Source organism: Mesoplodon mirus, assembly GCF_964341445.2.
Source record: "Mesoplodon mirus genome assembly, chromosome: 4".
NCBI classification, from domain to species: Eukaryota; Metazoa; Chordata; class Mammalia; order Artiodactyla; family Ziphiidae; genus Mesoplodon; species Mesoplodon mirus.
In genome coordinates, this window is record NC_138979.1 from 19,509,056 (window position 1) to 19,523,043 (window position 13,988).

The 13,988-nt window shown below is 48.8% G+C and overlaps 1 protein-coding gene across 6 annotated transcripts in view; it reads right to left on the reverse strand.

Annotated features, from left to right (window-relative positions):
- Positions 1–295: 295 nt before the first annotated feature.
- Positions 296–13,988, reverse strand: part of CAMK1D (calcium/calmodulin dependent protein kinase ID) — a 421,414-nt gene continuing 407,721 nt past the window's right edge. For 4 of the 6 annotated variants that reach the window (XM_082616821.1, XM_082616818.1, XM_082616819.1 and 1 more), the window contains 4 exons: positions 12,846–12,924; positions 8,811–8,898; positions 7,754–7,871; positions 296–6,130 (listed from right to left, as the gene is read on the reverse strand). In XM_082616821.1, coding sequence (XP_082472947.1) covers positions 6,012–6,130; positions 7,754–7,871; positions 8,811–8,898; positions 12,846–12,924 — 404 coding nt within the window. In that variant the 3' untranslated portion in view covers positions 296–6,011. Of the gene's footprint in view, positions 6,131–7,749; positions 7,872–8,810; positions 8,899–12,845; positions 12,925–13,988 lie in introns of all 6 variants that reach the window. The other 2 variants (XM_082616823.1, XM_082616820.1) reach the window with 2 other exon arrangements.

Below are 13,988 nucleotides of genomic sequence, written 5' to 3' on the forward strand. Positions count from 1 at the left end.
CTGGGTTTCTGGGCCTGCCTCTAGCCACCTTCTGCAGTGGCAAGGAAAAGGGGGGAATCCTGAGCGCCCACCACAACCTCAATGCCACGATGTGCATGCCCTGCCCCCATCCCTGGCATCCCTGCCCATCGGGCTGGTGATAAAGTATTTAGGGGATTTTATGCGTTTCCAGGGGCTCAATTCAAACTCCTTCCTTCAAATCCAAACTTCAGAGAGAGGAGGAAAGAGAGAGCTGTTGAAACACCCCAGTCCTGCTTCTTATGGAGGAAACAAACCACATACATCTGAAGGTGATTAATTGTCTTTATTGGAGGAAAACAAGAAGTCATCAATCTCATTGTCATTATGATAGAAATCCTGATATGTGTACATGATTGTCAAGGCAGAGAATCATTTGCTACACAGGCCCGTTAACAATTTTGCAGTGCCGCAAACCTACGTGGGGTAAATTTCTTGCAGAGTTTATTACATGCATGGAATAAATGCACAGTTTCCCTTCTTTTGGACAAGCATGGTTTTATGGAAAAATCAAACCAATTGCAAGCCTGGTAATAATAGACACAGGGACATTCCTGGGTTCGACGTCATAAGCTTTTGGAAAACGTGCTCACTATTGGGGGAGTTGCAAGGACTATGACATTATGTGTGGTGACCAGAGCCAATTTAGAAATTGTTCCAAATTTTATGTGGGACAGAATGTACCTTTCATGTCTTCCAACCTGATCGTGGGGCTGAGAGAAATGTCCTCTGGAACATGCCGCCTGTCTTGCAAAACAAAGATGCTGCTGCAAGGTTGCAGCATTTTTGTCGCTGTCAAAATGGTTTTTGTAAAAGGTCCAATCCGCTGCCAGTCCTGCCCCAGCGCTCCTCCTCCCTCAAGTGCAAGGCTACCATGAGGGCCCAGGAACCTCAGTGTGTCCAGATGAAGGTTTTCCTTTGAGAAGTAATTTATCTAGTGTTTAGGGCTTTTGAGTCCCTGGTCATACCTTATCCATGACTAAAGCCTCAAACACTCCTTTCATTTTCTTTTTTCCTGTCCATAAGAAAATAAAATCACCTTGAAGTAAAATAAGTTGGTAAATCATCAGAAGACATAATCACTGTATGAGAAGTTTTCTGGAGACCAAAAGATTAAAAATGGATGTGGCGAATGCAGAAGCGGCATTGGTACAAAGGGGGAAATGCAATAGTTAGTCCCTTTGGTGTAGAGAGATTCAGACACTGAGAAGCCATTCCACACTTTGTCCACGAAACCAGACCTGGCAGCCACATGCTGTGGGGTTGGCTGCCAAATGCACAGCCTTTGGATTTGCAGAAGCAGAGGCCCACTGGAGTCACAAGCCCAGCTGCTCCTGCTGCAGGTGGCAGGGAAGGCGGGAAGGGCTGATGTTCCTTGCTGTGACTCGGCGCAGAGCAGGAGGCGGGCCAGGCCGTGGCCAGCACGCAGGGCCCACTTCACAGTGGGGCTGGGCTCCTGTGCCCACGCCCAGGCTGCAGATCATGATGCACTGGGACCACAACGAAGGCTGGGGCTGAAGGGGGCTTGGGCCTCTATCTTCCTCTTTCTCCTCCCTGCCTGCTGTCCAGTGTAGAGGCCTCCCAGCTATCTCATCTGCAGACCAGTTTTCTTGGCATCTCTGTGAATTACGTCCCCCTTTTAGATATCTGCCCAATTCACCTTTCCTATCGCAACATTTTCAATTCTGAAAACCAAAGGACTGGAATGCTCTTTGGCCAATGTCAGGTACACCTGAAGCCCCAACCTACGGCCAGCCCCCTGCCCCCCGCAAAGAGTTGTGGGTTTCATAAAGGTATATACATTTTTCTTTAAGCAAACTGAACAGTGTTTGGTCTGGAATGTGTTTAAGGAAAAGGCCAACTCTGCAGAGTGTGAGTGCACAGAATGGGAAGCAGTATTGTTTCAGAAGAACATGCAAAGGTTTCGTGCATCGGTTGAATCGGAGGACTTTCATTCCTTTTGCCAGAAGTGACTGTGCAACCCTGGGAAAGAGTACATCTTATTTCTGTTTATGGAAATGGGAGGAGCTGCCCTTTGCTGCACTCTGCTGCTCCTTCTCACATCCAGAGGAAACCCAGCAGTGAGCTTGTGGAAATCATATGAAGTCGAGAAGTCATGAGTGTTGCAGGCAAAGCACAGAGGCCATACCCTCCTTCTCCTGCCCTCAGCCCTGGAGCGATGGTTCCAGGGTGGCTTCTCCAGGGTGAAGAATCAACACCAGCCTAGGCTCTGGGTGGGCCAGGGGGCCACGGTGGCCAAAGCCTTAAAATACAGTTATCTCCACTGGGGTACGGTCTTTTCTTTCTGTTTAAAATTGCTCACAAAATGTCAAACCCCAGGGCATTCATCAGATTAAGCTGTCACTCCTCCAGACAGAGGGTCAATCCCCCTTTTCAGGAGGGGTCACTTGGCTTCCCTCCCTTTGTCCCTGGTGTTTTGGGCCTTCATTCTAAAGGGGGGAGGTCCCCCTCTCCCGATCTCAATTCACCCAGGATCTGCTGGACACCAAGGGAGACAAATGAACAGGATGAGGTTAGTGACAGGCAGGTAAACTGAGTCTGGGGGGTCAAATGCCAAATGCCTTTCTTCACCGGCTCATGCTCCCTAAGTGCCAGAGCCTTGCCTGGTTAACCCCAAGCCTGACTGCCCAGTTCTCTGGACGCTATGCTAAGAGCTGGGTGGAGAGCTGGGACCTTCTCGAAGGTCTGTTGGGGCCACATGCGGGCGCACACTCTCTGTTTCAGACAAATGCTAGCCTCCCTGATGGCCTCACGGATGAGATGAAGATCAGGGAAGCGAAGGGGGGATAGACAGGCAGCTGAGGGCAAGACCATCTGAGGACACTCTTTCAAACGACAGAAACAATCCACTTGCTCTGAGGAGGTGAAGAGACCAAACTGGGGGGCGGGGAGGTTGGAAGGCAGACTGTGATGAAGTCCATGGTCCACCATTAGCCTCAGCGGCACACACTGGCCTCCAGTGGGTGTGTAAGCTGGGGGCCCGTATGAAATGCTCAGCTTCGTCGGTGGAATTTGACATCAGTGAGGGTCCTAGGACTTTGCCACTCCACTTGGCAGGCGTTACCAAAAGGCACATTCTGAGCTCTCTTCCCATGTTGTCATAAAGTGTAAATAATACTAAATACGGTTGAAAGAGAACCTCCATTCTTTTACCACTAAGGCTCTCTCAACAGAGCATAAATTCTACATGGGAGTTATCAGTATTTCCTCCTCCTCCTAAAACAATGGGAATACACGCATCCAGACAGTAGAGACTCACTTGATGTCAAGTTCAACAGAGTCTACTTTTGGGCTGAAACAGTCACCATCTCCTGACGTGTTACAGGTCAACCATGGCCAAGAGCAGACCCCCAACTGCAAAGAGGGGGTCCGGCCCATCTCTCAGCTCTTCTGCACTTTCCAGGTAAGACATACTTTCAAACTAATTGCATAGAACATGCACCCCACACATCAGCTCCAGAAAATAATTTATCATCAATAAATTTGGCTTCAGATGTTGCTTTCCAAGTGCAAATGACTGCATATAGCACACAGTACAAGGAGCTGATAACTATTCAGGCACACGTTCTAAGTATCAAAGTCAGGCAAATTATCACCCCTCCCCCAAAACAGCTAGTTCCGTGTTTTCTTTTTTTTGTTTTTTGTTTTTGTTTTTTTTGGCCGCGCCACGAGGCACGTGGGATCTTAGTTCCCCAGCCAGGGATTGAACCCATGCCCCCTGCATTGGAAGCACAGAGTCTTTACCACTGGACAGCCAGGGAAGTCCCTAGTTCCTTGTTTTCTTATACTGTTGAAACTTGAATCTTCCATTACACTTGTTGGTAAGCAACATTCTAATAAACCCCTGGGAGAGATGCCTCAGTTTTCTGTTATTATTTATAATATTCTTGCTACTGGCCTCCAACTCAGGCACCACTTGCTTCTTAACTGGGCCTACTGTCGTTTTATAGACATTTCCAGGCTTTTTACAAATTTTGAAGAGTAATCGCTTGATTTTCACTCTGGATGCTGGTGTGGCAGACACCAAGCGGGAATCCTGTCAAGGGGCTGAGTGCCTACGACCCAGTGGACACGGGGTAGACCAGATGCCTGTCGTTCTGGCTGCTCTCCTGCACACCTGCCCTGCCCTCCTAAAGGAAGCAGAATGGAGTGCTGAGCCTCATAACACTGTGTGTGTGATGGGGGGCATCACTGAACATTCGGCCTGGACCTAGGCCAAGGTGCAGAAGTGACAAAGATGGCATGGCCTACAGGATCCACTGTGTCTGGTCAACTGTGGGAGAAGGGCATGAGGACAACAGCCAGGAAAGTCACTGGACCATTAGGCAGATGAACAGGGACCCACTGCGGGCTCGAGGCTGACTGTGTGATGCAGACTCAAGGTATCACATGGGCACAAGGGCTGAGGGGGGGGGGCTTCTGCAAAGTGGGCATTTGGAGCCACCTGCTCGTCTCTTCAAGACAGCATCCTTGAAGCCTCCTGGAGAAGCGCTTTTCCCTGGGTTTCATGCTGTGCTCACTCTATCCTGCACACCGATCCACCACGTGGGTGGACAATGTGGTCCAGTGGTCCCCGAACATTGCTGGTTTGAAAGTCCTACATCCCAGGAAATCCTTCAGTCCTGGGCAAACTGGGACCTTTGGTGACCCCACCATCACAGGTCTTTGGTTTGGGGATTCCCTTGGTCAGAAGGATGGCGTTCAGTGCTGGCTGGGGTGGTCTCTGGCCGTCACTGCAGTAGCCAGTGTCCTGCTTGCCGGGTCTCCGGCCGTCACTGCAGTGGCCACTGTCCTGTTCTCCTTAACCACCCCAGATAAATGGAGTCTTTTCCTCTCCTCCCTTCTGGATCAGCCTCTAAGAACAGCGTAAACATTTGCAGAAACAACTGGTGTAAGCTGGAGGCCATTTTTAGTTGTAAGATTAGAAATGCATTTTTAAAAAACAGAGAGATTAATTTTAAAACTGCATAGCTGAGAGCAGGGCTTCCACGCTGTTACTCCCCTCGTGAGAAACGAGAGCTGTGTGGGAAATTCACTCCAAACAAAATGGCATCGTGCTCCTTCAGCCAGGGAGGCTCTTAAATCTTTGCTGGGCGAGCGGGGGTCCTCTCCTTCACAGCAAGTCTAGCCTTTCGTCTTGGGAGAGCAGGCTTCTTCATTTCTGACCGCTGACGGCAAGAGGCCCCAGGGTCTCCAGCTGGAGAGGGCTTTGCTGCAGGAGCTGCCAGGCAAGGTTTTCTGCAGGTTCCCTCCCACGGTGCCCACACCCCGGGGGAGAAGACAGGCTGCAGAAGGGCTGAATTGTCTTCTCAGAAAACTGCCCCTCCGAGGAAGAAGGGGAGAGAAGGAGAAGGAACTGAAGTAAAGTGCACTCTTCACCTCGGAGACAGATCCTTGATCGATCCTCTTATTAGAATTTTAAAAAGTACTTTTAAATTCCCTTCGGAAGAAAAAAAAAATCTCTTAAAGGTTAACATAAAATTCTACTACTGACAAGCAAAAGGTACAGGGCACGGAAGTAAGAAGTAGAGCTCAAAAGGACATATTTCTTAAAAGGAAAAAAAAAAACCCTAATGCACAATATTTACCGATACTTAAATAATCCAGTTGAAACCTTTTTTTGTTATGAATGAAAAAATACAACATAGACGGTTACCTCTACTGAGAAGATCGGAAACGACAGGGCTGAGGGAGAGGAACTGAGAAAGTCCATTCTGTTAGGGCTTTGCGAGACTCGTATGTACAGCACCAGATCCTATCAAATCCGCTCCCTTGAGCCAGTCCACTTTGTGAGAAATGAACACTTCAGAACTGCAGTATAAAATATGGCGGTAAAAAACTTCTGTCTTCCAGTCCTGTGCAGGGAGGCGCACCGTGCAAGGTGGGATCGCTCTGGAGTGACTGGTGGTGCTGGGGGCCCCTGGGGGCCCCCTTCCCTGGCCTCACCCCCTGGGCCCCACCTGTAGGGCCGGTCACTTGCTTCCAGAGTGCACTGTCGTCACAGTGGTGGGCCTCGGTCTCCGATCCGCTCCCATTCCTGCGACCCCTGATGAAGAGGACATGAAACTACAGAGCGTGGAGGGCGCCAGACCTGCAGGGGGACAGCGGACACAAGAAGTTCAAAGCTTAAGGATCTACTCACTCCCTCTTCCCGCTGCTGCAGGGGTTTGTGGCAGGGGACAAGCTTTTATGCACTTGACTCCAAATTTTTCCCTATCCACAGGAAAACATTTGCAATGTATCCAAATTCTTCTTAGACCCAGGTCTTCCCTCCTTGTTTCATTATAATAATGATAACTGCTTTGTATGTGGATACAACATGGTTTAGCCACCACAGTATGATGGGTTCCATTTACTGAGCACTTACTACATACTAGGCGTTGGGCTAGGTATTGAATATATACCGTCCTTATAAGAACTGTTTATTTCTTACAACGGTGCTGAGAAGCAGGGATTTTAAGAGTGAATGAAGAATGTGATACCCGCTTCTAACCCCAGCTTGGTGTGTGGTCTGGACTCTTGGCTAAGAAGCGTTTGTGACATAAGGCACATTGAAATGGGGCTGCTGATTGAGTCCTGTGTGGACTCGGCAGCCCCCTGGCCTAGAAAAATTCCTCACGGGCTGCACCTCCGACGCTCCCCAAGCAAATGTGTTGGCATCAGAATGTTCTCCCGTGGGATGATCTTCCTAGCTGCAGCAGTACACCCCTCACCCCCGTCACCGTGAACTCTGTGGGCTCGAACACTGGGATAGCCATAAAGTAAATCACTAAGATGGCTTTGCTGTCAGAGCCACTGTCTGGATCTTCAAGTAAACGATAGATTGTGGGGTTTCCTTTGACCAGAGGGCGGAAAGGATTTGCACTGAGATGTAAATGTGGGCCTAAAGCAGCACGCACTTATGTCAGGGGATGCTCATGGAGATTTCCTGGGAAAACATAAGGGCTGGACATTCCGGAATGAGGTGGGAGGGCTATTTAAAGAGGAGGGGAACCTTTTTTGAGGCAAACAGGAAGGAGTGTGATGCTCAGAGTGAGACCAAACTGAAGGGTCTCGATGATTATGGAAATGAAGGCCTACAGGGACGATCAAGGCAACTTCTCTGCAGTGCGGAGGAGCCCATGGAAAGGCCTAGTATGAGATTAAGAGAAATATACAGAGTGGGGAGTGGGAGAGAAAAATAAGGAGGGTGAGTGTGTCCCCCGTGATGTACCATCCCACGCACAGATGAAGGACAACGAAACATTAGTACTATTACTTTGATCCCAAAGCCAACACACTTTGTATAAATTAGCTCAAATGACTATCAGAAGAAAAAAAAAAAAGAAAATACATTTTAAAAGTCAATGAAATCAGACTGTCATAGGAGTCTCTGCCATCCCTTCCTCAGTCCCTAAGGGTGATGCCCAATGAGAAGCAAATCAGAACATAAGGAGATGGATGAGAAAGTGTCGGGCTTTTGTCTACACACACGTGGCTGTGTGGGACTTGAGCCTCAGATTTCTTATAAATGGAAACAACAGTAGCTACGGTTGTAGAAATATGAAATAACTAAATTTCAAAAAATATTTAAAAAATAGTGAATAGGATGGTTGGGAGTATTAAATAAGATCAAGTATTAACAGACCCCGACAAACAGTAGCTACTCAGCAAACGAGAGTCCCCCTCTCTCCCCAACGCCAGTTGGAAAGTTCTGTTTTTGCTACATACGCACAATCTTTTTGGCTGGCCAGACTGAGGCTGCTCGCAACACTTGCATTTGAACTGTCCAGGCTGCTGCCAAGATGTAGTTTTCTCATATGTCTCACGACGGCCGTGGCATTAAATGCTTGCTGAAATTTAAGAAAGGGGAAAAGCAGACAAAATATTCCAGCTAATTAGAAAAGACCGAGACTGTCTCCTATCATTTATCCTGTTACCCTAAGCAGTTCAAACTTCTGAAAACGGTCTCATGATCCACCAGAAAGGAAACTGATGTTGCCTCTTCTTCCAAAAGTACATTCATCATTTGACCTTCTCCCCCCAAGAAAATATATTTTGGAGATGAAAAGAGTATTTTTCTTCTGACATGATACCGTAGAATATAGAGTAAACGTAAGCCAATTCTCTCCATAATTTAAGAGAATGACTTCTAGAACAAAAGGTGTTTTATAATAATAGAGTACCTTAAAATATATTTTAAGAGTTTTAATTTTCTGATTATTGGTGTTTTGTCCTAAATCATAGCATTTCCTGTGAATAAAGTAGGTCAGTGGAATTATCGTCTGTGTAGTCTCTAGTTGTTGGCTCTCATGCAAAAACAGCCAGCTCTTAATTACCCATGCTATGAGAACATAGGGTAATGGTTTAAATCCATCACATTTTTACCAGAATGTATTGATGAGTTCAACTGAGATTTCCTGGTTTTTTTCCCCCCTTTTCATGTCACTTTAATAAAAGTCAACCCTTCAAAGTTCCAGCAAAGTGAAGGAAGACAACAGGGATTATGTTCTTAAGAAACAGCAAATGAGGAAAAGCTGGCAATATTGCTATTTTTGGATCACAGAGGGGCGATATTATTAAATCATACACTTTATCCCTCTCACACCACGATGCTCTCGTCAAGTCTTAATCCTTATCGGTTAAAATTAGCACACATTTGGGTGAGGCTCTGGGGATTCTCATCAAACTTGGGGGATAGTAACACTTAGGAATAAAAAATGCTTGAACTGCAGGGCCAGTTTCGTTTGAGTGGTTAAGTTCGCTGGGAATGTAGGAAACACAGGACTTACTCTCCACTTGCTTTTGGCGAAGTTCTTCCGGATCTGGGCGCTGACCGACTCGTGGATGTTTTTGCTGAGGGCTGTGTCACCAGCGATCCTGAAATGGAGGCAAAGATGCTTCTTCAAGAGGGTTTCTTGGGGGGCGGGGGGCGTCTGACACTGGGTCCCAAGCTGCTTTCCTGGGGAAGCCATGTCCTGTCCCCTCCCACAGGTTTGCTGAGAGGATGGCATGTCACTGTCCCTCCAGGCTGCTTATTTCAACGCACAGCTCTTGTCTGAACGTCCATGACCCACCACCACTGCACTCCAAGCCCGGTCCCACCTCCGTACCCGGCACCCCCTCCAGGACGGGTCAGCACCTTTGTGGTGGGCCACTCTGCCCGGCTCCCCGTTCTTTCCCTTTTCACCCCCATTCCTGCAACATCAGAGTCCACAAGGACAGCGCAACCTGAATTCAGCTCTCCTCCTTCTCCCCCTCCCCCAGCTTCCTACCTGCCGTGTCTCACCTCTGAGGTCTCAAGCGTGTCCCCTACCTGGTCTGAACACCAGACCCCTACCCAGGGTCTCCCCCCCACTTCCTGCCCCCGGCCCCTCTCTGGCATCCCCAGGATCTCTGATCCATGGACTTGCTCACACCTGGGGCCCACTGCTCACTTCTGGCTCCATCCCGGCTGACATGAGCTCTGCCATGTTCTACTCCCCTCCCTCACCCCAGGGTCCCTCACCTTCTCTGTGCTCAGTGACAGGGTTCCCAGCCTCAGCTCGGCCCTGCTTGGCACACCTACTCCTGCATTTCCTAGAAAAGTTCTCAGAACCGCAAGGACCATGTTGCCGCTACCTTCCACTGGGTCCTTTACAACACTGGGCAATCTTTTCTCTAGTTCTTGCTTGACCTTAGCCTTCTATTAGCAGGGAGGAAGGGAGGTTTAGTTTCGATCTCCTGTCCTCAGAGTCCCCCCTTATCCTATTACTTCCTCCCTCTGCTTTATCACACCTCTTCTCCCTCCCCCGCCGCCACCCCATCCGTTCTCACACCTCCCTCTTCTCTCTGGGCTTAGTCACCAGTCTCGTTGATGAGCTGGGGGTCCCTCCAGCCCATTCTTCTCCCTCACATCCCTTCTCAACCTCAACACCACCCTCACTCTACATTTGACCGCTTGGCCTCCCCCAATCTCACAGGAAGTTGCATTTTGCTCAGTCTTTTCTGGGCTTGAAGTCATCCATTTCCCTTTCCTTTAGCACCAAACTATTCAATTCTGAGCTGATGCCTGATGCCTCAGAAGTAACTTCTTGGATCTCAGAAATGTTAAGGGGAAGACAGATGCCGGGGACACTGACCATACTTTCTGGCTGGCAGGTGGCTGGCAGAGCCTGTCAGGTCCCAGACTCTGAGGGCCCTGGACACAGACCAGACTGGGCACAGACTGCCTTGTCCAACCAATTTAGGACATGAGAGGAACAAGCCTGGGACTTATTCAGATAGGAAACCAGCCCTGGATAAAAAATATGTTCCCACCACCAGCCTTTCCTTTTAGGAACCGAAAACATGGCTGGTGGACTCTGGAAGGTAAGTCTGTGCCAGGCTGGGCCTAAGTTTAGAATACGGTACAGTCTGCTATTCCCAGCTCAGAGCAAGACCCCCGTAAATAGACTCCTCTAGTTTTCCCAGCAGGGCTGAAAATACACAGCTCAGAGGATACTCAGAAACGAACCAAGGCCAGTCAGGTTTCCATTTCCAACAACTGTCAATTGCCTGCTTTCCCCAGACGCACATCAGTGAAGAGAAATATGTGAATGAGCAAATCCACCCGAAAGCCCAAGCACGAGGAGGTTGGGGAGCAGATGTCGTTACTCAGTCTCTCCTCCTGGAGGCCTCACATGAGTGCTTCCTCCTGTTTGTAACAGCTGCATCCTCAGAAAAGAATGCCAGTTCCACCTCGGGGTGGTCAGCTCTTTCTTGGAAACCAGGGGGCAGAAGTGGTAGTAAGGACGGACTTCTCAGGCTGAGCACTGACGGGGGGCGCAGCCCGCTCCAAACCAAACAGGCCGGGTGGCGGGGTGTCAGGGAGACTCCCTTCCCTGTGGGTGAGCAAGGCTGAGAGGGGAGGAAAATGCAAATTTTCAGTTATCCTAGGAGTGTTCCGTGCTCACTTCCCACAGTGCCAGGGCGCGCTGCGGCTGGGTAAGAACCAAGCGGGGCACACGGTGGCCCAGAGGCCGCTGTTAAACACTCTTCTTGGAGGTAAGGCCACCTCGGCTCACGACAGCTCACGACCTTCCTCAAACAGGCAACTGCGCGGGGATATACGTATATGTAGAGCTGATTCACTTTGTTCTACAGCAGCAACTAACTCAACCATGTAAAGCAATTATACTCCAATAAAGATGTTAATAAAAAAAAAAAAAAAGAGGGCTTCCCTGGTGGCACAGTGGTTGAGAGTCTGCCTGCCGATGCAGGGGACATGGGTTCGTGCCCCGGTCCGGGAAGATCCCACATGCTGCAGAGAGGCTGGGCCCGTGAGCCATAGCCGCTGAGCCTGCGTGTCCGGAGCCTGTGCTCCGCAACGGGAGAGACCACAACAGTGTGAGGCCCGCGTACCACAAAAAAAAACCAAAACTGCCCCCTTTTCAGAAAATTCCTTCCTTTCCCTTTCCTTCTCCTGTCAGTTTGGGGTAAAGAGCATCATTTTGGAATCTGACAGTTCTGCCTGGAAACATTTCTGGCTTTGCTGTTAGCTAGTTGTGTCCTGTTGGCTAAGTTTCTTCATGTTTCTACATATATTTCCTTATCTCAGAAATGGAGACAAAAATCTACCTTACAGGATTATCATAAAGGAAAAAATGTGGTGATATTTTAATATGATTAGCACAGGGCCTGGGACATCATCGATGATAAATGACGGCTGTTATTATACATTAAAATACTGTGAAACTCATCAGGAAAGGATCTTGGGCCGGTCCCCTTTGGAAGGTTAATCAGCATATGAGCATCTGGAGAAAATGCCGCAGGAGACGGTAGAATCAACAGGGAACAGTGTTCTAGAGGACTGGTCGGGGGGGATTTCTCCTGAAGTCAAGGGTCTGCGCGTTGTATCGGCTATTTTACTACTCCTGGCCTTTGTTTCAAGCTGTGACAAAGTAAGAGAGTGGCATGGACATATATACACTAGCAAATGTAAAACAGATAGCTAGTGGGAAGCAGCCGCATAGCACAGGGAGATCAGCTCAGTGCTTTGTGACCACCTAGAGGGGTGGGATAGGGAAGGTGAGAGGGAGACGCAAGAGGGAAGAGATATGGGAACATATGTATATGTATAACTGATTCACTTTGTTATAAAGCAGAAACTAACACACCATTGTAAAGCAATTATACTCCAATAAAGATGTAAACAAACAAACAAACAAAAAACCATAAAGGAGGCTCACGGTGCTTTAATAAGAAGAGCTTAATGACGCAATTGCTATGTGCCAGATGCACTAAACCCTTTCTGTGTGTGCATGATCTCAGTCACTGCTTACTTCAATCCTGTAAACTAGGTATTGTTATTCTCACTTTAAAGATGAGAAAATTCAGGCTCAGAGAAGTATAAACCCAAAGTCACTGGGTTCAACCCTAGTAAGTGGCACAAAAACAAGGTGGCCTCAGGGCACCGCAGGAAATGTAGTCCAGGATGTCGTAAACTATCAACGCATCCCTCTGGAGGTGAAGAAACACTAACTTGAAAAGCATCTTAAAAGGAAAAGAACATGTGACCTCAATTCATTTACAGACTGAGTAATAAGTTCAAGGAATAAAACTCCACTCTTAATGCCTCCTTTGGGAATTACCTTCACTAAAAATGATCCTAAAATACTTCACATGAAGTGAAAAAGCTACAGCTATCTTTTGTGCATCTGTCATTAGTGCCTTCAGAAGACTGTGTCCTCAAGGGTTGGTTTGGGGAAAGGATGAAAGCCACCGGCCAGACGGGATGCAAGCTTCACCCGTGGCTTTCATAATGAAGCCCCAGCTGACCGGCCTCTCTAGTGGGTGATTCTTCTTACCACGGGTGCCGAGCTGCCTGTTCGCATGTGTATCTTTTATTTGGATCTTTCTCCATCAGGTTCCGAATGAAGTCTTTTGCTGTTCAAAAGGAAGGCACAAGAGGGGGAGTCAGGATGTGGCTTGAGATATGACAATATGATACCAGGGTGCCTCTGGGGGGTATCAAGGGTACCATGGAAACACGAGACCAGCCTTCCACGGACACTCGGGACCCGGGACAAAAAGGCAGGTGGTACCAGCATCTGGGGAAAAGGGAAGACAAGGTTTGGGTTTCCGAGTGGTGACCCAGTGAAGGAGGAGGCAGCCCAGCCAGGCCTGGGACCCTGCCTTCCCAGCTCGAAGTCCCTTCGCGCTGGCAGCTAGTGGCGCCTTTGTTTCAGGGAAAAGGTGAAACGTCTTGGTCGCCAGGTGCCTCTCACTCAGCTCACTGCTGCCTTAGGGAGCTGTTTTGTTGACGTCCTCACGTTAAGAGCTCACCGATTCAACAAAGTCGCCCGAGCACCCACTGTGGATGCACAGCCCTCCAGAAGGCCCCTCTGCAGCCCCGCGGATAATTACAAACAGCGAGCAGGAAATTAGGGTGCAGGAGATGTGCTCTGGTGGGGAAGCAAAACTGCTTGGAGGCCCAGGACCAGGTATGACCCAGAGCAGGACACTGAGAACATGAGAGGTTGGGACCCAGAACCAGAAGATGACACGTGCCAGGTGGGAAATCTGTCACCTTGTGGCATCTGGCAGCTCACTCCCCACAGGGCTGGACTTCTGGAGGACAGCTGGGGCCCTTCCTGACTCAGAAGTAAACTACTCCCCATGCGGCTCTTTCCTGCAAGCCTTGGAGAACTATAGTCCAGTCCCAGGTTTTGGAAGATTGAGGAAGAAAGCAGGGCATTTCCAGTTAGGAGGAAATAATGCAAATAATAAAATGGGATATTTGAATAGCTCATTCATTATTTCATGTGATCCTTACACCACCCACCAGGGTGGGAGTGGTATTATTACCATCCTCATCTTGTCAGGGAGGAAACTGAGGCTGGAGACATTCCATCTGCTTACGTGGGCCTTGGGTTTGAGTTTTATCCCTGAGGAGGAAATGGTGAACTTCCCTGGGAACGTTTTGTGTGGCACAGTAGCTGAGACTTGGG